The sequence below is a fragment of the Natrix helvetica genome, assembly GCF_964273705.1.
Source record: "Natrix helvetica genome assembly, chromosome: 4".
Taxonomy (NCBI): Eukaryota; Metazoa; Chordata; class Lepidosauria; order Squamata; family Natricidae; genus Natrix; species Natrix helvetica.
The window spans coordinates 96,689,849-96,716,558 of NC_138550.1; the positions used below are offsets into that span (position 1 = coordinate 96,689,849).

The 26,710-nt window shown below is 40.5% G+C and overlaps 1 protein-coding gene across 1 annotated transcript in view; it reads left to right on the forward strand.

Annotated features, from left to right (window-relative positions):
• Positions 1-26,710, forward strand: part of FARS2 (phenylalanyl-tRNA synthetase 2, mitochondrial) — a 226,236-nt gene that overhangs the window by 37,865 nt on the left and 161,661 nt on the right. The window contains exons 2-4 of the mRNA XM_081951382.1: positions 840-987; positions 9,872-10,504; positions 25,459-25,618. Coding sequence (XP_081807508.1) covers positions 9,890-10,504; positions 25,459-25,618 — 775 coding nt within the window. The 5' untranslated portion in view covers positions 840-987; positions 9,872-9,889. The remainder of the gene's footprint in view (positions 1-839; positions 988-9,871; positions 10,505-25,458; positions 25,619-26,710) is intronic.

A 26,710-nucleotide genomic window follows, 5' to 3' on the forward strand; every position in this document is an offset into this window, starting at 1 on the left:
TCTCTCACATTTCATAAAATGTGATAGTATTGCTAATAAGATCAGGAGAAGAATCTTGTTCAAAATCTTAAGGTTGGGCAAGTTCATAAGGGAAAATAGTCCCTGCATTACTTTACTAGCTGTATATAATACCTAGTTGTTGTGGCCTATCAGCTCCCGGCCCCTCCAACAGCCAAATCAGATAAGTAGGCGGCATGGGAGCTAGGGCCAGCATCAAGGCAATCTGACGAGCTCCGAGGGGGAAGAGGGAATGGAGCTGTCAGAGATAGAGACAGAGGCGGAGCCTGGGCCATCCGTCAGCCGTCAGATGGAGAGTCAACAGCCCCCAGGTCTGTAGGTGGCTGATGAGGAAGAGGAGGAACAGCTGGGTCCAGTGCCTGATGCGCAGATGTGCAGAAGGCAGAGGAGAGCAGTGGGCCAATCCTTGGGATGGAAGATGCACTGCTGCTAGCGAAGTCCCACCCTAGCTCTAGGAATAAAAGGCAGGGCTGGAGATTAATAGGTGTGGAAGACAACTATTCATCTGCATGCCGAACAGACTTGTTAATCTGCTGTGTGTGAGAGAGAGACTTTTGCTGGGGTGCTGGCGCTCCTTAATAAAGGAGTCGTTGAGGGTTTGTCATGTTTGGGAGCCGGGTCAGAACACTAGTGTTTCATCCAAAAATAAAATTAATAATCAGTAAATCTGTTTTAATGAGCTTGCTGCAAAGTCAATATTTATTTTGTTTACCCAGTTAGGAGCTTAGCTGCAGCATTCTGCAAAATTCCTAAAAAAATGTCAAATGTGGTGCCGCATAAAATGCATCAATATAACTCAAAGCATTGTTTTTATTTTGCAGGTGAGAACCTGATGCTGAAAAACAACCTGGCCAAGATCACTTTGCAGATCTCTGAAAAAATAACAAGTGTACGCAGGCAATTGGACCAGAGTTCAATGGACTTGCATCCAAGAGATCAGAAGCGAAACTAAGTCTTTTATATCACTAGGTGAGCATTCTAGTGACTAAATTCTATTAACTAGGTAAAGGTAAAGGTTCCCCTCGCACATATATGCTAGTTGTTCCCGAATCTAGGGGGCAGTGCTCATCTCTGTTTCAAGCCGAAGAGCCAGTGCTATCCGAAGACGTCTCCGTGGTCATGTGGCTGGCATGACTAAACTCCGAAGGTGCACGGAACTCTGTTACCGTCCCACCAAAAGTGTTTCCTATTTTTCTACTTGCATTTTTACATGCTTTCGAACTGCTAGATTGGCAGAAGCTGGGACAAGTAACGGGAGCTCACTCCGTTACATGGCACTAGGGATTCGAACCACCAAACTGCCAACCTTTCTGATCGACAAGCTCAGCGTCTTAGCCACTGAACCACTCCGTCCCTTAACTAAGAGATACTTTTAAGTTGTTCAGAATTAAAGAACCCCCTGCTATTGAACTGTGGCAACTAAAGAAGTTCAGGTGTTTAGAAAACTCAGAATATTTTTCGTATTCTACAATTCATAGGAATTTTCAAGGAAAGTCGCAACAATAATTATGAGAAATGAAAAAGGAAACCTATTTCTTTTTAGAAACATTAAAGCAGAACAAAGTTAATGATCACTGATTTCCTTTTTTAACGTTTATAGCATACTTTATACTGTCAATGGCTTTGACCTGAATAAATTACTGCATCTTCAAAGCCAGCAATATATTAATCTGACAGTGTGCTAGCATGCCGTTTTGACTGACTGAAGAAATTGCAAAAAGGCATAACTTATGCACGCTTAGTAATCTTGGTGGTGTAAAAAATCTTATGGGGCTGTTAGTACTGAGCGTATGGACAACTCCTCTCCCCTCCCAAATTTTTCACAGCCATGTTATTCTATTTGGTGCTTAGGGATATTAAGTAAATACATCATTTTGGCATATCTTGGTTGATTTGCAGATTTTCCCAAACAAACTGGAAAGAGGCTTACTTGAACTGCAGCTGTAATGGGCATATAATGTAATCAGTATTGTATTTAAATTAAAAAAAAATTCCCTAATTTTCTTGAACGCGTGAAAAAAGAGGTGGTTATTTGGGTTCATAAATGCCCCTTATATCAAAGCATTATCATTTGCTCATTTTCAGATATTAAATTTTAATGGCTTGGAGCATTATGACTCATTTACATAACTTTATAAATCTGAATCATTGCTTGCACAAAGTTTACATTTGTCTACGAAGAACTGGTTGCAGCTGGGATTTTCCTTAAGGTCATGAAACACTAGCCAATAACAATGTATCTTTGTGATTGGAATAAGTTTTAACTAGACAATGGTGGAATGCCCATCATTCTCAAAGATGGGGCTATTTAAACTAGTGAGTATAGAACATTTATCAGATTGATGGATCTTATTTTTTCTGTTTTGAAATGAACAAGGGAATTATGGGTGCTGATTCCAGTCCTTTAAGGAAGGAATAAAGATTTCAAAACTCTAGATATAAAGCAAGATCAGATCTGTCTTTACTCTGTCATTCAGAAGCCAGGGGTAGGTAAGACCTTAGTTGATTTAAATCTGATTAATTGTGTGCTAGCATGACTGAAACCTTTGGCAACATTCCTCTCTGGTGGATGCATCCTACTGCCTCCCCGGCCCCATCCAGTAGACTCTCATTGAAAAGAATTTTGCTTGGGTCACCATCCTTTTCTCTTTCAATAAGTAAATAATTTCTGATCTGAAAATTGGGATGTCTTGTTTTTTAGGGCTTTCACATCTGGGCTGTAAAACGTTATATAATTTTTAGGGAGTTTTAGAATAGAATAGAATAGAATAGAATAGAATAACAGAGTTGGAAGGGACCTTGGAGGTCGTCTAGTCCAACCCGCTGTTTAGGCAGGAAACCCTATACCATTTCAGAAAAATGGCTCTCCAACACCTTCTTAAAAACTTCCAGTGTTGGACTATTCACAACTTCTGGAGGCACGTTATTCCACTAATTAATTGTTCTAACTGTCTGGAAATTTCTCCTCAGTTCTAAGCTGCTTCTCTCCTTGAATAGTTTTCACCCATTGCTTCTTGTCCTACCCTGAGGTGCTTTGGAGAATAGCTGGACTCCTTCTTTGTGGCAGCCCCTGAGATATCGGAACACTGCTATCATGTCTCCGCTAGTTCTTTTTTTCATTAAACCAGTTCCTACAACTGTTCTTCATATGTTTTAGCCTCCAGTTCCCTAATCATCTTTGTTGCTGTTCTCTGCACTCTTTCTAGATCTCCATATTCTTTCTTATATGTTGAGAGCTATAGCTATAACTTAGCTAATAGTCATCTGGAGCTTTTTTATTTTAACCTCACCTTTCAATAATTGAAGAGACTTTGATCTAAATTCTGAATGTATTAAACTTCATTTTAAAAAAAGAAACAGATTTTTTTTCTTAATAGAAATCTGGTTTGACTTTTTAAGGCAGTGATAGTTTTGATACTTTAAAAAAAAAACCCACCTAGAACCTTAAAAATGGTTGTCAGGCTGGTTTATAAAAAAAACCCAGTAAAATAAAATAAAATATGATGTGATAATTAAAAATACCCATCAGTTTAAACAAGTTCAGACTTGTAACAGTAAAAAACAAAAGCAAGACATTTTCAACTCCTGGGAGAATGAAAAGTTATGGCATTAATAAAGAATAGCAGTTAGCTGATTGTCCCCCTCAAAAGAAATTCTATAAATTAGATATAAGCTATACAAAGGGAAGGTTGCCTCTATTTTTTGTCATTAATAATTTCACATGGCATACAGAGAAAAGCAGATTATTTTAATGAGCAGACAATTAACATGGGGATAGGTATTTCTTTAACTTACCATATCTCCCATTGCATAGAGCTTTAAAAGCAAGCATTAATTTATTGGTTTGGAAATTGACTGTAAGTAGTGACACACAGTGGATTAAGCTGACCAAATACTATCTGTCTGGCCAAGTTAATTAGTCTCAGGTAAACTGTATAATTCACTGCTTCAGAAACCATAGGGACAGCACAAAGTTAGATCTAGGGCCATTTCATAATACTGATATGATCCATTAGGAGGACTTGAGATATTCCGGAATAGGTTGAACACAATCTTTTTGGACAGATGATCCATCTATTTTGTCAGGATTGATCAGTATTATCTGTCACTCAGAACATCATTAGTTCCATACTTTGGTCCCTTTACATAATTGATATGGAAGCAGGAAGTGTGTTTTCTTGCTTTACTTCTCCTTATCTCAGCTTTTCAGTTACAATGCATTTCTATCAAGCAAGTTTGCCTTCCTTGGCCTTGTTTCAAAATAAGTAAAGCAATGGTGGAACAGAAGGAAAACATGCAACATTGAGGGTCTGGAGTGTCAATTTTAAAAAGTTGAAAGGAAGATAGGAGGAAACATTTAATATAAGTTATCCCCACATCCAAGAAAATGAATTCTAAGGGAGAATATAATTTCTATTTAAGAACTAATAAGGGAGAATATGTGTAGCTCAGGGTTGACATGAGGGTCCTTGGTGCCCTCTGAACTTGCTTGTTTTGTTGTAGATGTTTCATTACCCAAACTAGATAACATCATCAGCACCGACAATGTTGCCTAATTTGGGTAATGAAACATCTACAACAAAACAAGCAAGCTCAGAGAGCACCAAGGGGCCCTTCTATTTAAGAAACCAAAATGTATTTTTTTTGGCATGGTGAGGATGAGATTTTAAAATACACTTATTCGTCCCTATTATAAATTTAGAAGATTTATGGTGTTTCTAACCAAACAAATACTGCTTTGCCACAGGAAGCAAAATATAGGGGATAGAAGAAGACTTTTTTCTCCCCCAGGTTGTATCATTCTTCTCCTGTCCAAGAGTAGAAATAGGAACTATTTAGGTAGTGTTCAAGGATACAGCTCTCTGATAAATGCAGTTATTGCAAGAACTAAAAACACTGTTAAGAGGAAACCTAACAATTGTCAAGGGGAAGATACAAGCCTTATTTATAGTAGAAGCTATATTTGATTCTTCTGCCTTTTTCACCTTGCTAGATCTAGTTCTTAATACAATATAGCACAAGATGTAGTAATCTTATGTCTTCCAACTAAAATAGCTTTAATGTAAATTTCAACAAATACACAGAGGAAAAGCTGTTAGTGGGGTTTTTTTATACACACATACAAACACCCCTCCAGAAACTATACTTTTGTGTGTTTTGGAGTTTCTCACAGCCATCAGAGTGGCAACCATGGAAAGAGAATGTTGGAATTCTCAACGGTGTCCCCAACTGTGTTTAACTACAAACTCCAAGATTTCTATCCAATATGACTTTTGGCATGATCCAATTGGGCTTTTTTTTTTATGTGTGCACTGCATTTCCTAAGAATATCAGTTTAAATAGTTTAAGGAATGTAGCATCAAACTTAGTAAATAGCAATAGCACTTAGACTTATGTATGTTTCATAGTGCTTTACAACCTCTCTAAGCCGTTTACAGAGTCAGCATATTGCCCTCAACAATCTGGGTCCTCATTTTATCAACCTCGGAAGGATGGAAGGTTGAGTCAACCTTGAGCCAGTCAGGATCAAACTCCTGACTGTGGGCAGAGTCAGACTGCAATACTGCATTCTAACCACTGGGCCACCATGGCTCCTAAAGAATGAGAATTCTTTTGGAAGACTCTCTTTTGGGAAACTAAACCAGTGTATTTTCCTAGAAATAAATGTAATTTATTGTGTCTTAAGAATGTCAGTTTTTATGATGCTGAGAGTTTTTAGAAATTTGGCAGGTCTCAGAAGACTGTACATGATTCATAAATCATTTGTCACATAGTTATATTTCATTTTAATCAGACTGTATATAAACCTCAATATTGCATCTTCTGGATTTCTTAAATAACAATTCTAGTGTTCTGGGATGATGGGAATTTGCAACCCAATATATTTAGAGAACACCAGCTAGTAGAATATTAATTTAGAGAATCTAATATAGCATTAACTACAATATTTATAGCATTACACCCACACACCTTTCCTATGCTAAATAGAATATATAGTTCCCAAGTTGCTAAGCAGCTTGGTAACTGCCCGGTTTTAGTATATTTATCATATGTTTATTATTTTGTTTTTAACATTTGTTATACTAGTGGAAATTCTTTCCCCACATAGAGGTTGAGCAAATGACAAAAACAGGCGGGCATGCTTTGATAAAATTTTGATCTTGTATATATGGACTACTAACATATATATCTTAGAAGTCCATGTAAACAAGATCAGTTTAGGAAATAGAGTAAGTTGGCTGATGCAATTTTTGCTAGTTTTAGTTTCTTGTAAAAAAATTATATATGGAATGTTTCAAAACATACCGTGTTTCCCTGAAAATACATTCTATCCTGAAAATAAGCCCCAGTCTGTTTTTATGCATGCGCCTAATATAAGTCCTCCCCCAAAAGTAAGCCCTAGTGCAGTGGGGTGGGCATGGCCAGCATAGGAGGTGGCAAGTGCACGCTGGCTGATAGTGTCTGGCAGCAGCCGCCATCTGTGCAGCACAGATGAGTTGAGTACCTGTGCAAACAGAGACAGAGGCAGAAGTGCAAGGCAGACAATCCAGATGTGCTGTGTGGGTCGCGGGAAAGCCATGTGGTAGTGGGCTGGAAGGCCGGCCAGCCACAGGAGATTATCTTTGCATGGCAACACCAGCAGCGGACAGAGGCAGAAGTGTGTTGGTGGGAGGCTACGGGAAAGCTGAGCAGCAGTGGGCCGGAGTGGTAGGCGACTACAGGAGGCTCGTATTTGTACAGTGACACCGGCAGCAGACAGAGGCAGAGGCTCAGGGGGGAAGCAGGAGATCTGGACTTGCAGGCTGTGGGAAAGTCGAGCAGCGGTGTGATGGAGCGGTAGGTGGCCACAGGAGGCTAGTCTTTGCATTTCTTGGCTTGCCTGCAGCATGCATGGTGCACTAGGCTTGTCTGCCTTCCACTCAGTACGTTGGGATTGTCTGCCTTCTGCTCTGTGCCTTCCACTCTATGCAGCTCCAGAGTACACCAACTAAGGGACCGGCAGGCTGCAGCTGCTGTTGAATACCATTGGTCCCTGTGCACTTACCAGCTCTTGTGTGTGTGTGTGCCGGGGGTGGAGTGCCCAGCCAGGCTGATCACCCTGAAATTGTGTTTCCTCGGAAATAAGCCATCATGCTTATTTTGGGGCCCAAAGGAAATAAGACTGGGTCTCATTTTTGAAGAAACATCTTTGTAAACTTGACAAGGAGGAATCAAAGAATGGAAAATAAACTTTGCAGGAACGTAGATCTTAGTAAATGTCTAAAAATACCTCCCCCCCCCCCCTCTCTCTCTCTCTCTCTCTCTCTCTCTCTCTCTCTCTATATATATATATATATATATATATATATATATATATATATATATATATACATATATACATATATACATACATACATACATACATACATACATACATACATACATACATACATATATATATATATATATATATATATATGCTGGTTTTGTTGTATTCGGGTCTTTTCCCGTGTAAGGTTGAGATTGTCTTTGCAACGTTTCGGCAGGATCACACCTGCCATCTTCAAGCTGTGGGCACATTATATATATATAATCAGTGACGTGCGGTGAGGTTTATGACTGGTGAGGCACTGACACAGTGCTGGGTTTCAAATATTTTTAGACTTGTGGACTTCAACTCCCAGAATTCCACAGCCAGGCATACTCAGTTCCAATTTAAAGCGACAGCATTTGTTTTTCTCCTTTGCTCCTTCTTTCTTTTTCTTTTTAATCTCCTTCCCCTCCTTCCTCCCTCTCTCCCTTCCTCCCCCTCTCTCAAACACACACACACACACACACAGAAGTTGGATTGGACTATCTCTCCTACCCCTTCCCTCTCTCACTCACTCTCAAACAAACCCCCCCCACACACAAAAGTTGGATTCGATATCTTTTCCAGTGGCTTGAAAGCAGCTCCTCTGCCATCCCCCCCCCATTCCCCTGCTGCCTTTCCCAAACACCTCCACCATTGCAAATGCAGCCTGCTGTCTGGGTGGGAAATGCCTGGAACACAATAAAGCCCACCCACCACCTCCTACTGGCAGGCTGGGGTGAGAGGAAAGGCAGAGAAGCCGGAGGGGAGCCGAGCCGAGCCTTCCAAAAGAAAGAGGCTGGGGGGAAGTGTGTGTACTACAGCATGGCTCTTTGCCTGGCTTCCTGCCTCCTCCTGTGGTCTCCTCAGTGCTCGCTTGTGCTCTCCCTCCCCAAGTGTAGTTTGATTGCAGGTGGAGCCACATTGCCTTTTCAAACTTGTAATCAGTGAAGCTGGGCTAGATTTTTATATAGTTTTATCCAGCTGTGTATGTGAGAGAGAGAAATGAATGGGGGCCTGGGGAGGAAGTCACTACACTCTGGGAGGGAGAGCACCAGTGAGGTTAAGCAGAGTTGATTGCAGGTGGAGCCACGTTGCCTTTTCAAACTTGTAATCAGTGAAGCTGGGCTAGATTTTTATATAGTTTTATCCAGCTGTGTGTGTGAGGGAGAGAAATGAATGGGGGCCTGGGGAGGAAGTCACTACACTTGGGGAGGGAGAGCACCAGTGAGGTTAAGCAGAGTCATCCACGGTGAGGCAGCAACTAACTCAGCTTTTTCCTTTTACTTTTTTTTTTCATGATGAGAGTGGTGAGGCTGTGCCTCACCTGCCTCACCTGACTGCACGTCACTGATATATATATATATATGTTGTAATTGTACTGATAAATAAATAAAGGGAGACTAGGATAGATCTATTTCGAGCTAATTAGCTCTCATCAGCTAGCCATACCCTTACTGGGATTAGAACCCGGGCTGTATATATCTTAGGCAGGAGTCTTAACCACTAAGCCACGGGTTCTCTTCCTTATCAGTTGAGCCAGGGAAATAGGTATGTATTTATGTTACAACCCCTGGTATGACTAAATATGGGAGGAAGGTCACTACTCCCTCTTTCTGTCCTTCGGCTTATCACAAAGACCATGCAGGCAGAAAACCATATTTTTATTTTTACTGTTGCCTTTTTATATTTGTGTTGTAATTGTACTGATAAATAATAAATAGTCATACCAGGGGTTGTAACATAAATACATATACATACATACATACATACATACATACATACATATATATATATACACACATATACACACATATATACATATATATACATATATATATATACATATATATATATACATATATATATATACACACACACACACACACACACACACATATATATATATATATATATATATACATATACATATACATATACATACATACATACATACATACATACATACATACATATATATATATATATATATGCTGGTTTTGTTGTATTCGGGTCTTTTCCCGTGTAAGGTTGAGATTGTCTTTGCAACGTTTCGGCAGGATCTTACCTGCCATCTTCAAGCTATGGGCTTAAAATTATATATATATAACAATATATAATGAATAATGTTATAGTAACGTACAGATTGTAATGGAACTATTGCATAAACTTCTCTTTGGGACAGAATGAAGTAAAGCTTAGCTATTTTATGGAAAATACTTTTTCCAAGAACCATGGTGGTGCAGTGGTTAGAATGCAATATTGCAGGTTACCTTTGCTCATGTTGCCAGGAATTCGATTCTTTAACCCCAGACAGGCTCAAGGTTGACTCAGCCTTCCATCCTTCCGAGGTCACTAAAATGAGGACCCAGATTGTTGGGGGCAATATGTTGACTCTCTAAACCCCTTAGAGAGGGCTGTAAAGCACTGGTAAGCAGTATATAAGTCTAAGTGCTACTACTATTTTCATTTTTATATTGCTGGAAATAATAATTAGTCTGTTTAATTTTCTGCTATTAACAGCACAAGAAGGACATCCTAATGGCTACATCCAGAAATGTAATACAAGCGATCCATTGCATCAAAGTGGTTTTACCATGGAGACTTCAGATAAAAAGGCCTGCCAGTTTTAGCCATGCCTGCTATAAAAATATATTGTCAGATTTTGCTGCCAGAGCCCTTCCTGCAAATGCAGTGGAACTTCTTGGCCATACATATCCCTCAGATAACTACAGTAATGTTACCAAGAAAATTATTTCCAAGGTGGGGAAAACCTTACACAACCAAAGGAATCATCCTTTGTGGTTGATTAAGGAACGTGTGAAAGACCACTTCTACAAGCAGTACTTGGTACGTTCTCGGAACCCACTGTTTTCCGTGTATGATGATTTGTCTCCTGTGGTCACAGTAGAACAAAACTTCGATAGACTGCTTATTCCACAAGACCATCTGAGCAGGAAGAAAGGGGATAACTACTACTTAAATCATACTCACATGCTAAGAGCTCATACATCTGCCCACCAATGGGATTTGATACATGCTGGACTTGATGCATTTTTGGTTGTGGGAGATGTTTATCGTCGTGATCAAGTTGATAGCACCCATTATCCAGTCTTCCATCAAATGGAAGGAGTACGGCTCTTTTCCAGCCATGAAGTAAGTCTGATTTTTCATTAAGATAAGCCTAAATTAAAATATTATCTAGAAAACCTTTCTCCAGTTTTACAATCTATTGCAGTGGTGGGTTCCGGATCCCGTTCCAACTGGTACGGTTAGAACGGGCCCGGCGGTGTCCACATGGACGCATGCAGCATGCGTATGCATCTTAGCGCCTCCTCTGCTCAGCGGAACGGAGGGCAGGTGCTGTATGCGCCATGTGTGGAAGTGCAGAAGACTTAAAAGACCGGTAAGGAGCTCAGGCGGGCGGGTGTGCCCTCTGGAGCATCGTACCAGAACGGTATCCGGTGCTCTGGGCTGGCTCCGGTATGCCTGTACCGGGATGTACCACCTGCAACCCACCACTGATCTATTGATTTTACCCTCTCAACTAATACCCAGATTTGGCTATGGATTTTATATGTTTACCATACCTTCTACCACAGAATTAGAGCCACGTTTATATTTTAATACTGTATACTGCAGGTTATAAACTTAAAATGTATGTGTAAGTTAGGAGTAGGTGACCCTTGGTGATCCTTAGATGTTTCTAAACTGCACCTCCTATAAATTTCGGCCAGGATAGCCATGATGAGAAACTAAGAGTCAATAACACTTGGAAGGCTAAAGGTCTTCTACCCAGAATTAGAACTACATTTATATTTTAATATTGTATGCAAATGCTATATGAGAAATAATGTTCTCAGCAATGTAAAACATGGAATGTATTTGATATATAAGGGGCTGACTGCCCAGATAATCAGCTTCTGTCTTGTGACAAAACCATTACATAGAAAATTACATTGGTTGTGCTTATAATATGATTTGTTTCTTGGAGGACAAATATTTTTTCTCCTTATTAATTTATTTAATAGAATCATGCAGTGATTTTGGCTTCATTAGCTACATTTGCATGAAACATGTACTCCTGGATCATATAATCCTAATAGTTTATGCCAAGTAAGTGTTCATAGTGTCTCTCATTTTGTCTTATTTCCAAATTCATTCATTAGATGACTTTTCTCCTGAGAGTGATTGAGTTATTATTGCTGTATTTTAACATCTGATGTATTCTGAGGCAATTTTGTTAAGCACTTTGCTGGGCAAATACGTTTTTTTTTTTTAAGAGGATTGCGCAATTTACAGTTTATAATTATATTGCTGCTGTTTGGATTTTGAAAAGTAAATGGAGGGATTTAACTTGCTACAGAAATTATTGAAAACATTTAAAATGTACAACTCTTATTTTATTAAAGACCCTCCACTTTCTCTCTTTGAGGTTTGGAACACATTTGTCTAGTAAGTGGAGTGACTTTTCCTTTTCTAAAGACAAGAAATACACAGTGATGTGGTCTACTTGGTAAAATGTTACAAAGGTTTAAAACAAAACCAAAAAACTTAAGTTTGACCAGTGTCTAAAGCTTCCTGGATGAAAAATAATGAAGGACGGTAGTTAATATCCTGTTTTAGATTTCTTAAAGCATTTGATCAACTATGGTTGATATGGGTTATCCATCTTTTATTGTATAATTCTTATGAGAGGTATTCCTAAAAGTCACAAAGGTTTGCTAGCTGTAGAGACTTGAAGTTAGAATTGAAAAGTAAATGTTTGAAACATATCCAGAAGTTTTTGGACATCAACTACCATCTTTTTTGGACTATAAGAGGCACTGGTGTATAAGATGCACCAAGATTTTGAAGAGGTAAGTAAGAAAAAAAAGAAAGAAGGCAGGCTGTTTTTTGCAAAAACGAGGGCATTTTTGCCTTACCCCAGTCCTGCTGAAGCCTGCAAAGTGCTGCTGGGTACTGAGGGAAGGCAAAAACGCCTCTGTTTTTGCGAAAAACTGCCCATTTTTCACAAAAATGGGATGTGAGGGCGGAGCTTCAGGAGGCCAAAAATGGCTGTATTCAGTGTATAAGACGCACCAACATTTCCACGCTCTTTTAAGGATCATACTCCGAAAAATACGGTATTTTCCTCATATCCTTTTTGAATCTTGAGCTATCACGATCAAGCATGTCCTTAGTGTGTTATCATGATGCCCTTTGTGGTCATACAGCATTAACTTAAAAATCTGCGTGACAGTTTAGGCACTGCATTTTGGAGGAAGCTTCCTCCTTTACTTAGTTAATGATTAGTTTGTTCTAGCCGACGCTTTAAAAGAGTTAAGAGATGAAACGGCATATTGCTACCATTAAGTTATGTTATTGCTTTTAAACATGCATTTACCAGTTTACAACATGTTGCAAATAGAAGCCTGCAGGCTTGGTTATGTTAGAACAGCTGTTCTTTATGTTGTTGCTTTTCTCCCTCATTAAACACTTTTGTTTTCCTAACAAGGCATGGGAGATAAGGGTCTTTTATTTCTCCCTAGGCCGTTTTTTAGTAGGCTGGACCTATCACTAGTGGGTGAAGCGCCAGTAAATATGGAATTGGTAATTTTTAGCATGATCTTATGCTGTCAAAAACAACTATAGGAAAAGTTATTGGATCAGTGTCTAATTGGCGTATGTGTTACTTTTATTAGAACAAGGGGTTATATGGTAAAAAAGATTAAATACAGTAAATTGTACGATGTATGATGAGGATACCCATTCCATATTTCAAAACCATGGTATTGCTGGGATTATTTTGAGTTTATGTTAACACTGATTTGGTGTCCTCATTCGACTAAGACTTAGTCTTGGCAGTTTCTCAAAGGATAAGAAAGGTATTTCTCTAGTCTAGACCGTATCTCACTTTTCTGTGAAAAAGCTTAATGTGGCATATGTTCTCACCACATGATGGCTAGAAAAAGAGCCAGGACTAGATGAATGCGGGAATACTTGTTGATAATGGTAGACTATAATCAGACTCTTCTGTTTATATGTTTTGCTTTTATCCCTCATGGTTGTTATTAATATTTTCTTTACTAAAGCCCCCAGGTGTTGAAACCCATAGTTCTTCACTATTAAATGACTGCTTGCAGCCTTCTTTTTTTGTTGCAGTTTTTCCAATAAGCTTAGGAAACAGATGTGGCTGCCTTAATGAGTTACAGACAGGTGTGTTCTGAAGCACCTCTTCAGAATCAATTCCAAAGCATGACACGACCCCAGCAAAAAGGTTGCGCACTTTTGATTTTTGTATGTTAGGTCATTATTGTTTATGAGGTTTTTTGTTTTTTTTGCATTTCTTGTTATGCATCATTGTTTTTTGTCTTATGTTGTTAACTATTAGCGGCTTATGTAATTACTGTGGTATACAAAATTGACAGACACATTAATATTTAATGAATACCAAATTATGTTTGCGTTTGTAGATGCAATTTGGTGTAGTGGTTAAGGAACCAGGCTAGAAACTGGGAGATAAATCCAGCTGGATGACCTTGAACCAATCAAACTTTTCCAACCGTAGGAAAAGGCCAAGGGAAGCTACTCCTGAAAATCTTGCCAAGAAAATTTTAAGGACTAGTCTGAGACTGAGAGTGACTAGATGGCTCAAAAGAGAACCAAACAGAACCAGGAACAGGGATGGGCTAATTTGTTGTTACATCTAACCCCCAGTTAAATTTTGGTGTTCCAATAACTGCTTTGACCTAATTAAAGTTGTCATTTATTAATTCACATGTATGGGTCAGTTTGTTTTTATATCTAACCCTTGGTTAATTTTTGGTGTTCCTACTATAGGCTTTGCTTTAGTTTAAGCATGCCATTTATTAATGGACATATAATGTGTTATGTTCAATAGAACAAATCTTTCAGATAGTTGCTGGATATACTAATTTGAAGGACAACTGGTATTTTTTAATTTATTTTGTTTTGCTCTAGAGTGAATTGATAAATGGGATCAATGGGAACTGAACTTAATACTTATGCCTCAGAAAAAATTCTCTTAAGTCATCTGCTAGAGCATTCCATTTAAGTAAATGCAGTTACACATGTATGAAGAAGTTAAATTAACTGGATGGATAAAAGGATGTACACCGTCATTAAACTAAACTAAACTAAGTAAATTACAGAATGCAAGGAGAGTACATATTGTGGTGACAAGCTTTTAATTCATTGGATAAAAACCTATCACTGATTACTATTCAAGATTTATATTGCTACTGGTACCTGAGACAATAGTTGGCAAGATGGACTGAATATTCAAATCATAACTTGCACATTTGCTTCCTTTCAGCATTTTCTTAAATTTAGCAAGTAAACAACTTTCACGTGGTTCAACATGGTAGTCTTATGTTGTTAAATGTCTTGTGGAAAATGTGCTGTGGCAGATTCTGCTTCACAAGTAAATATTTGATATATGCAATAATATAATGCATCAACTCTAAAATACATTTCCATATTGAAACAGAATCATAGCATTCAATACACTTGGAAGCTATTAAAAAACCCAGTATTGCCTGCCAATTTGTTTTTCTCCCTAGCACTTCTGGCTTATTATAGAGCACTCTGTTTTTCTGTTGTTCTTTGAACTTCTATAACCTCTATTTTCTTTTGTGCAAAATTAGATTACTAAAGGGAGGAGGAAGAGCTCAAAAATACATCTACAATACATTAGAAGAAAGGAGCAGAATGTATTCCTGCGCATGCTTCTTTTATCCCCCCCTTTCTACCCCTCTCTTTTTTTTCTGATCTATTCGTAATAAATAATTTTACTCCAATGTACTGTCATCTCAAGTTGAATGCCTGTAAACATGTGCACATTTCTTAATTAAGGAAATGAATTAGTTTTCCCTGAAAATATTAGGGCCAATGGCACAGTGATTTGTGTAATTTCAGTGTAATTTCTTACATATTCCTTTTAAAATACTCTCGTATTTTGGAAATGTAATAATTGTATTGATTCCCTCAGTTCCCAGGTAAGAGGAGTAGAAGTGAAAACATTTTTAGTTCAGGAAATACAGCTATGATGATGATGATAGTAATAATAATAATAATAATGATATGCTATCAAGTTGGTATCATCTATTAGCAACAGTGGTGGGTTTCAAAATTTTTTAGAACGTCTTCTGTAGGTGTGGCCTGTTTTGTAGGAGTGGCTTGCTGGCCATGTGACCAAGTGGGAGTGGCTTGGCAGTCATGTGACTGGGTGGGCGTGGCCAACTTGTAAAATGTGGTGAAACTCACTTAACAATGCTCTTGCTCAGCAACCAAAATGTTGCCTCATCATCAAGATGAAGAGCGAGAGGAGGAATTCTGGCAGTTGAAGTCCACAAGTCTTAAAGCTGTCAAGTTAAAAGACCCTTGCACCCCTAACCCTTTACAAAAAACCCCCCAGGGGTGTTCAAACTTGACAACTTTAAGACTTGTGGACTTCAACTGCCAGAATTCCTCCTCTCGCTCTTCATCTTGATGATGTGCGGACGGGCGGAGGGAGGGAGCTGGAACCACTTCTAAACGGCCCTGTAGATTTGTGGAACCTCTTCTATAGAAGAGGTTAGAACTGGCAGGAACCCACCCCTGGTTAGCAACCACATAAATATTCTCCAACGTTGGTGGAAACAGCAGTCATGCATGGGTTAACTCACTCAGTAACCAATAGAACTGAGTCTACCAAAGTGATGTTATCGCCTCAGAGGAGTGTCCTCCCGCTTTTTTAGACTCAGTTCAATCCGAACTGGCTGTGCTAACTGCTTTCTCCTCAACTTTAGTAGATACTTTAATTACCTTTCATTGGATATTTTTCCAAATTTTATCTAAATTACATCCAAATTGGAAGGAATCAGGGGATAGCTCCTAAGAGCCAAGTCTCTCAATTAGCCCAGGCTTTTTGGAGAGACTCACCAGGGCTCCTTCGAGGCTTCTGCCTCTTGAGCTTACTGGCAATTCAGAGGCTCTCCTGCAAGCAGTGCCTCTCAGCAACGGCCATTGGAGGCCCCGCTCTGCGCTGTTGCCTCTGCTGGCCTCCGGGCCTATCCCTCGTGCCGCAGCTGCTCGAAGCACCGCCAAGGCCGCCAGCAGCTGCTAAAGGCCGCCAGGAGCTGCTAAAGGCAGCCAGCATCCAAAAAAAAGCTGCCAGCAGCCGCTGCCGCCCCCGGGAAGCGCCGCCACACTGCCGCCCCCGGGAAGCGCTGCTGCCACTACACGCCTCCGCTGCAACTCAGTGCTCCCGCCTCACTGGATTGCCGCTGCTGCTCCTCTCGGCCTCCACAGCCTCTTCGCACGGCCCTCAACACCCTCCCTCGTTCTGCAGCCTCGGCTACCTTGTGGCGCCTGGCCCATAGGCTCTGTAGCCTCAGTGGCCATTTTGTTTTGGTGCAAAGATCTCCGGTGGCCATTTTGGGAGTGTTCAACGAGTCGTGAGTACAGATCATGGCCTCATCTCCTGCCCCTGAGCCACAAATACCTCTACCCACCAACAAGACCCCTTCTGCTGGGACCCACAAATGCAAACCAGCCCCAGAATCCTTCCCCACCGAGCCCTCTCCCAAGGCCCCCAGGCAGTCACATAGGGGTGTAGCCAAGCCACAGGCAAAGGACAGTGCTACCCAGGTTCCTTCCAGCAAGGCCAAGGCCAAGACCAACCACACTGAATCCCATCTATTTCAGGCCCAAAGGCCTTCTCAGCCTAGTCCGCCTCCTGACTTATCCTCTGATTCGGAGGATAACCTCTCCCCTGTTGCATCCATCATTCAGCCTGAGGAGGCCAGAGGCTCTGGCGACCTCGCTTGCAGTCAGGATGAATCTGAGGGTGGCAGGAGCATCACTCCGGATGAGGTGCCCCTCTACCAGGAGGAAATTTCCCCTACCCCCCGCCGCTGCTGCTCTTACTCACCTGGTAGGGCAGACATGATATCTGAGGCCATTGAACATGTTGTAGCAGCTGCCCTTAAACATAGGTCTTCTAACCACTCTACCCCACGCACGTCTGCTTCTTCCTCTGGTTCCAGACGTAGGAATGGTGATCTCTCGGCTTCGTCATCACATGAGCTCCCTGGCACGTCCAGTCATCCTTCGTTTTTTGGCGAAGAGTGTCAGGGGAAAAATTTCACCCTGAACTAGTGAGGCTTTGACTGCAGCTTTTCCAAACAGCATTTTCTTTAAGAAGCGAAAATGAAGTCCAATAACCAGTTCTAATTAAAAAACAAACTTTAATACAAAAATAATAAAATAGAAAATAAAACAAATCTATCTAATTGTTACATTTTGGCAGAAACAGTTTGTCTACCAGCTTCCTGGCAGACGGACAAAGATCAAAAAGGAAAAAAGTCTCTGGAATGTGTGATGTAGATAAACATGTTAAGCATGCGCAATAAATCATTGTCAGATAAGGCTTATGACCTGCGCAGTAACTCTTTCAGTAACTATTCAGTTCAGTTCGATTAGCAAACATTTAACGCAGTGACACCCCTTCTTTTGCTAGTTGGGCTGACGTCATCAAATAATCAGATAAGGCACATCTTCTTTCGCAGATACTCGTGTTGAACTGCTGCAAGTGGTTTGTTGAGCATGTCAGCAATCTGATCATGTGTAGAAATATATTGCAATTTAACAAAACCTTGCTTAACTAATTGCTTTGTGTTTTGATAACGAATGTCAATGTGTCTGGACCTAGAACCTGTAAAATGTGACTCAGAAATAAAAACCACAGATACATTATCTTCCATCACGGTGATTGGTCGAATCGGACGTGTCCAGATATCTGTAATCAAAGCATCAAACCACGTTAGAGAATTACAAGCATCTGAAACACAAGCATATTCAGCTTCAGTAGATGAACATGAAACAAAACTCTGTTTTCTCACTTGCCAGTAAACAGGACATCCATTCAGGAACATCATGTAACCAGAAGTGCTTTTGCGTGATTTCTTATCACTTGCCCAATCAGCATCGGCATAACAACATAACTGTGGATGATCAGTGTGTGTTGGTTCTAGCAATAACTTCATGTGTTTAGTGTGTTTCAGGTATTTCAACAATTTCTTAATGCATGCCCAAATGAAATTGTGTTGCCTTACCTACGTGTTGTGATAAAAGATTAACATTAAGTGCAATGTCAGGTCTGGTCCAACTACTAATGTATAATAGTGAACCAATGACTGAACGATAAAGTGTTTGATCCTCGAACTCAGGACTTGGTTCATGTGTTAAGTTTTGAAAATCTGTTTGCATAGGTGTCTTTGCTGTGTTAGCATCTTTCATGTTGCAATGATGCAGAATGTGGTCAATTTTCTCCTCTTGTGAAAGACTAAACCCCTGAGAGCAGCCAGGACCCCACAGTGATAATCTGGGATTTCATTAGATAATTTATATCAACATGTATGAAATGACATCCAATGTAGAGAAAGTTCCAGGCTGCAAAACATAATAAACTTCAGTGTTTTTATTTCCTCCTGAAAGAGCTGAAGAAGCTGCAAGAGAGTAATGAGTATTGTAGGTGAGTCAGAAATAAAGTCTCCCTCAAGGCAAGCTTGATTTCTGGTGATAATATAGAGATGTCCATGAAGTTTTATTGGCAAGTAAATAAATGGTTTGCCGCTGTGTTCTAGAATGTTTTTCAACTTCCTAGTCGACTCAATTACCCTGGCATTTCCAGGAAGCTCCCATCTAAGTACTTAACATTTCCATCTCTAGCTTTTTTCAAGATGCACCAGGTTCTGTTAAGTACTACCACCTGCTGTGATGTGTTGTCAGGAATTTGCTTTAAATCCTGACAACAGAAAGAATTATGTTTCCAAAATAATTGGACCAGCCGTTGTGGAAGTCAAATTTTAAATCGCTCACTTTTAAACAATGGAGTTATTTGTCTGAATGTATCACATTTTTTTTAAAAAAACTGTAACTTGGAAAGATTGTATATCTAACCCCCTCTATCTCAAATTAAATATAACCTACATTATTCTCTCCACCAGAGGGAGATAATGAAAACACAAAGACTGATAGCATATTGCAGACTAAAAACACTGGTTTAATTTAGGTGATGCCCTTTTTGTAAACTTTGGGTAAGTTTTGCTAAGGGGATGTGACATAATTATTCTGGTAATTTTCTGCTGATAACATAAGATATTTAAAATCAATAGATCAGGTAATCTATTGATCACCCACCAGTGCTATTTCCATTACGGTGACCTAACTGAGTCTAAATAAATAAATAAAATTAAGGTAGAAAGTGGTAGAAATTCAGTGATAGAGATGTCAGTAGAGGTAGAGAAGGAAGGTGGAGAATGGAATTCTTTTAAGGAAAATCCAGATTTATTTATTTAAAAAAATGTATGTTGCCGCCTACTCGCCCACAGCAACTCAATACGGCTTACTGTAGATAAAAACACAACATAAAAGAAATAATAATAATAATTAATAATAATAAAATAATAATAACCCCCCACCCTAGCCACAACACATTCAAACCAGCCATTTAATAGGCTCCATCCTGCTCTGAGTTTTCCAGGCCCCGTGGCAGAACCACATCAGGGCTTTCCAAAAGAGTGTCAGAGTGGGGACCAGTCTAATTTCTGGAGGGATGATGTTCCAGAGGGAGGGAGCCACCACAAAGAAGGCCCATCTTCTGGGTCCCTCCAGATGTTTCTCCTTAGGGGATGGGACCCACAATATTATTTTCCTCCACACTCTAGTACAGTGTTTCTCAACCTTCCCAATGCCGCGACCCTTTAATACAGTTCCTCATGTTGTGGTGACCCCCAACCATAAAATTGGTGTCTCAGTTCCTAAGACCATCGAAAATATGTGTTTTCCAATGGTCTTAGGTGACCCCTGTGAAAGGGTCGTTCGACCCCCAAAGGGGTCCCGACCCACAGTTTGAGAACCACTGCTCTAGTGGGTCAGATGGATGTGAGACCTCAGATAACCTGGTCCCAAACCATGAAGGATGAAGTAGGAAGTCATAGGAATTTGATACTTTTCTCAGCCAGATGCATTTTCCTTTTCCTTCTTATTATTGTCAATTGTTGAAATAGAAACATGCCGCTGTTGCATTAGATGGTATTTGCTACCTTTTCCAGAGAGAGAGAGAGGGAGAGAAAGAATGTGAAAGAGCAGGTAATTTCACCAATAAACCTTTCCAGGCATGTTCTGAATTAGATTGCATGACTACTTCAATGGATTGGCCATTGCAAAGGTGCTTCAGCTTTTGAGCAAATCTTTCTCTTCTCATCTGAAACCATACTTTGAACCAAGTTTTAGATTTGATTTAAATGAAAGGGGCTGATGGTTTGTAGCAACTGTAATGAAGCCAATCTCAATATAACAATGCATCACGACATTGAGTTTGTTCATCATTCCATAGATACCACATTTGTCACATGTTTGTCACATGGCCCTTGCCTGAGAGATCACTATAGAAGAATAATTATGCTTAATGGCCACCTGAAATTCTATTTTGTACATATAATCTTGGATTGACATTCTTCTTTTCCAGTTTTATATTAGTTGGGTAGCATTTCATCGCATAGCACTTCAGATATGTATTTGAGAGACAGCAAAAGCTGATAGAGTAATACAGGTGGAGGGCATTTTAATGTCATAAGAGTATTGTTTCTTTTATCTTTGTATTGCTAAAGTTTCAACATGATATACTGTATCTTGGGCACTCGGGATATTGATGATACTTGCAATGGAATAAAGGAGGTTCTCTTTTCATTGCTGGATTCCTTTTGGGATAAAGCAGTATACACAGACTTTAAACACTTAATATCAGCATTTCTTTTCTTCTGATCTTAAAAAAGGCAAGATCCCAAGAATATAAGACACTTAGCTGCCTGGGAGTAAGGATAATTCCACTGGCTTCCAGGCCCTTACTCTCAGGCACAGCTAAATGATTGCATTAAACATTTCTAATATATTTTAAGGCATATAGAAGTAGAAAACTATCTCAGCCAAATTAGGAGTTTAAAGCATGAGAAATCAATCAGAACTGAGTTTTATCAGATTGCCTTGATAGGGCAATCAACTAAAGTATATTGAACACTGGAAGTAAATATTAACATATTAACTGTGAGTTATCATATTTTTCAGAGTATAAGACGCATCGGAGTATAAAACGCACCTTGATTTTGGGGGAGGAAATCAGGAAAAAAACCTTTCTGCCTCTTTCCCAGCAGCATCCATCAGTATTCATCTGGCTAACGTCTTTGCTGCCTCGGTCAGAGCCTGATTCCCGAAGCTGCCTGGGGAATTGCAATGAAAGCCTTTTCAATGAAAGCTTTTTTGGGCTGTAGGGTCCCCTTCCTGATTCCAAAAAGGGTCCGTGCAGAGGCCAAACAAGTGCATTGTGTTTCAGGTGGCAGGCAGTTCCAGCATGTGCTGCCACCTGAAAATGCTTTCCTTCCCAGTTCCCCGGTGCACATCGCAGAACCACACGCCCTCCTCCTCCTCTACAGACTTGACGCCTGTTTTCTCCTGGCCAGCACCGTCAGCTGGGGGAGGCAGGGAGAAAAGCAAGATGGCAGTGCAGTCGGGTGAGGGTGCAGGAACCGGGCACAGACACAGGGCAGGCAGATTAGAGGCAGCCGGCAGCTTGGCTGCTGGCCACCTGGAGTGCACAGGCAGCAAAGGAAACCCACGTCGTAGGTTTAAGATGTGCATTTCACGGTGGGGCACAATTTGGGGGTGGCAGGTGGGGCAGGGAATGGCGTGCCTTGGCAGCTGCTTCTTGGAGCGCACTGCCCACAGCCTTAAATGTCACTGCCAGTGACCATGGTTTCGCGGCCCCTCTCCCAGATAACAGCCGACAGGAGAGGAGAGGCAGTGCGCCGGGCGAAGTTTCACCACCCCCGCCCCAATGACCGAGGGGAGGGGAGAGTCCAGCAGTGCCCGGGGCACTTCTTCGCCACTGGCAGGAATGCTGGGCATCCCATCCCCTGCCCTACCTGCCACCCCCAAATTGTGCCCCACCATAAAATGCGCAACTTAATAGAGTCTGGCAGCTCCATTGCATTTTTCAGCTGGTCTTTGCAGGGAAAAAAAACTTCATGAGAAGTTTTTCTTTACTATGCAAAATGTTTCTCTGCACAGAGTGACCGAGAGAGAGAAGTGTGGAGCTGCCAGACTTGAATAAGATGTGTGCTCCACCCCGCCCCACCCTCCGCCCCACCTGCCACCCCCAAATTGTGTCTGAACATCTTTCTTGAGTCTGGCAGATCGCCACTTCTCTCTCTTGGCTATTCTGTGCAGTAAACATCTTGCTGCTGCTGCTCGGGCTCCTTGAGGCATGTAGGCAGGAGGCAGCGGCGACCTTTGCTGCCTGCGCACTCTGGGTGGCCAGCAGCCAAGCTGGTAAGCAGGCAATCGGTCGGCTGCCTCAAATCTGCTTGCACTGTGTCCGTGCCTGGCACCTGCGCCCTCGCCCGACTGTGCTGCCCTCTTGCTTTTCTCCCTGCCTCCTCCAGCTAACGGTGCTGGCAAGGAGAAAACAGGTGGCGAGTCTGTAGAGGAGGAGGAGGGCGCATGGCTCCGCGATGTGCACCGGGGAACTGGGAAGGAAAGCATTTTCAGGTGGCAGCGCGTGCTGGAACCACCTGCCACCTGAAACACGACGCACTTGTTTGGCCTCTGCACGCGCCCTTTTTGGAATCGGGGAGGGGACCCTACAGCCCAAAAATGCTTTCATTGAAAAGGCTTTCATCGTAGTTCCCCAGGCAGCTTCAGGAATCAGGCGCCATGTGAAAGTGAGGATCCCCTTCTCTTGGAACCCCCTGAAAATGCGACACATGGAGCGGGTGGGTGGAGCTACATTCGGAGTATAAGACGCGTCCAGATTTTCATCCTCTTTGGGGGTAAAAAGGTGCATCTTATACTCCGAAAAATACAGTAATTTTTAAAAAAAATAATGGATTACACCTTTTGAAAGATGGGTCACACCCTTTCTGAAAGCCTTTTAGCTACCCGAGTTTGCTGACTGAATTCATATAATATAAACAATCTCAGCTTTCTACATTTGGTGAGTTCTGGATTGAAAGATTCAGTGATTACATTGAAAGGTGATGTAGCTTCATGTCCAAAGTAATTTGTGTTGTTTTCTTCCTAAACTGAAAGTCCTGGCTGTAAACAGCAGAAGGTATTCTATTATTAACACAGCAACTTGAGTTCTTGCTCATTCAATGACAGTGGAGGGCCAGGTGTGATCTTACAGGGTTTTTATTTTGTGTGTGTGTGTGTGTGTGTGTGTGTGTGTGTCAAACTGTGAATTATAATGGTAGGAAATATTCCCCTTCGTGCACAAGTTGTGCATGATTGTCATTGTTAATCCATCAGGTAGGAGGTGGTTCTACATTCGATTTGGACTGAGTACATTGATTTAATTATGGATTCTTCCTCATTTAAAGGAAAATTGACATATTATATGTGCTAGATTCATCAATCAAATATTAAAAAACAGCTAATGTAGGTATGTTGAGTTAGTAGAGGTGAATGATCGGCGCCCTTAAGGAGAATGTATTATTTCATTGATTAAATAATCAATTGACTTGATAAGGCTAAAGTTGTTGTTTCATCTTGAGAAATAATTGTAGATCACCATAAAACTCTAAACAAATAATACCATGTTTCCCCAAAAATAAGACAGGGTCTTAGTTTCTTTTGACCCCCGAAATAAGCACTTGGCCTTATTTTTGGAAGGTCTTATTATTTTTGAAGTGCAGGAGGCGGCAAGCGTGGTCACCTCACGGCTGCTGCTGTGTTGCAATATTTTCAGGGAGGGCTTATTTTAGCTCAAGCGCTCAAAAGCCCGATTGGACTCATTATCCCAGGAGGTCTTATTTTCAGGGAAACAGGGTATGCATATAGATGTCACTGCTATTTATTATTATCTGAAATATAAGTGATATTATGAAAAGAAATAATCACCACTGTACCAAAATGGTGATTACATCAAATTATTTATAAATGTTAAAATTACTTTTGGTCACTATCTTTGCAAGAGCATCAGTACAGGTAGTCCTCAACTTGCAACAGTTCATTTAGTGACCGTTCAAAGTTACAACAGCACTGAAGAAAAGTGATTTATGGCTGTTTTTCACAGTTATGACCTTTGAATCATCCCCATGTGATCAAAATTCAGATGCTTGGTAATTGGCTCATACTTATGGCCATTGCTGTGTCGCAAGGACATGTGATTACCTTTTGCAACCTTCTGACAAGCAAAGTCCAAGGGGAAGCCAGATTCACTTAACTGTCATGTTACTAACTTTTAAACTGCAGTGATTCACTTAATAACTGAGGCAAGAAAGTTCATAAAATGGAGCAAAGCCCACTTAACAAATTTCTCACTTAAGAACAGAAATTTTGGGCTCAATTGTGGTCATAAGTCGATGACTACTCAGGTGTCCTCCAGATATGTTGAACTCTAATTCTTATAATTCATTTGGTAATGTGGGTATATCAGTGGAGAGGACACTTGATAGGGGAAAACTGTTGTCAGTCTTACAAGATAGTGCAAGCAAGAAGCACGGCCAGCTGAGCTAATTGTACTTTATTGCAAAGTAACATTAACAGAATCTTACAGTTTGAAAGTACATTTCTCCCCTCTCCTTTTCAGCCCGAGGAATTCGGAAGGGTTCCTTCTCAGCTGCTTGCCCGCCCACATTCCTGCTGTAGACTAAGTTGCCTTTTATTTGACGGTTCCCTAGGCTGCATCTCTTCCCTCTGTCTCCCAAGGTCATTCCCATATACCATTACAGATAAGATATTTTGATGAAGGCCTGTTGCTAAGTGTGTAAACTGTGAGCTGGAAATCTCTAATTAAAATCCCAATTTAGAAACATACTTGCTTAAGTGACCTTAAGCGCTGATGCTTAGGTCAGTTTCTGCAGATTGGGAAAATATGGACTTGATTTCTAAAAAAAGAAACTTTCTATAATGTTACTGAAGTTCAATTAACATATTTGATATAACTAATGCAACAAATGGGAATCTCCTTCATAGACTATTTATAAGGATTATCACGAGCATGTATGTGAAATGCCTTGAACAAACAGTGCTAATTGCTCATAATTTGTCTTTTCTTTAATAAACAGTTGTTCAGCAATGTCAGCGATAGAGAAAATTGTTGCTTGTTTGAACAAGGACACCGTACATCACATAAGCAAGAGATGCATACCATGGAAGCAGCAAAACTTGTGGAATACAATTTGAAAACGACACTCACAAAACTTGTGGCTCATCTCTTTGGCGATGGTACGTACCTCATAAATCAATCAAATGGCCAAATGATTAGGTTGCAATGTATTTTATCAGAGTCATGTACTCTAGCAGCTAGTAATAATAAATACTGGCTAATTACTGTAAGTGGTAACTTGTAGCAATTCCTGCAGAATCTTTACCAACACTAATCTCAAATTTACACATTAGTGATGCCTCCAGATTATCTGTTCATGGAAACAGAATGTCAATTAACACACAGTAGCAACAAGTATGCCCAGATAAGTACCACACTATGCTGACAGTCCGTGTTTAACAACTGCCTCGTTTAGTGACTGTTTGCAACTGTTTGCAGGTCCGAAAAGCAAAGAAAAACTAAAATAAGATCATAAGCACAGTTGCGATTTTGCTTAGTGACTGCTTGCTTAATGATCAAGTTGTCATCCTAATTGTGGTCATTAAATAAGGATTACCTGTAATGATATCATTATATTCAGCTAAGTATTTAAGAAGAGCTATCAGCAATAGACTTTTCTTGCAACACACTATAGCTTTCTACAGTTCGATGATGTTATACTGATTTTGATGCATGAAGGTTTATGACCATAACTATTTGGTCCAATAAGCATAAATGCACACATTGTTATATTTTTGATGTATTGTTTTATATTCCAGATTAGTTTATAGTTGAGGCAGTGACGTGCAGTCAGGTGAGGCAAGTGAGGCACAGCCTCACCACTCTCATCATGAAAAAAAAAAAGTAAAAGGAAAAAGCTGAGCTAGTTGCTGCCTCACCGTGGATGACTCTGCTTAACCTCACTGGTGCTCTCCCTCCCCAAGTGTAGTGACTTCCTCCCCAGGCCCCCATTCATTTCTCTCTCTCACACACACAGCTGGATAAAACTATATAAAAATCTAGCCCAGCTTCACTGATTACAAGTTTGAAAAGGCAACGTGGCTCCACCTGCAATCAACTCTTATTTATTTATTTTATTTATTATTCATATTTATAGACCGCCCCCTCTCCCGAAAGGGACTCGGGGCGGTGTACAGTCACTAAAATACGTTATAAAATACATACAAAACAGTTAAATAATTAAATACGTAGGTGGAGGAGGTTGCAAGACT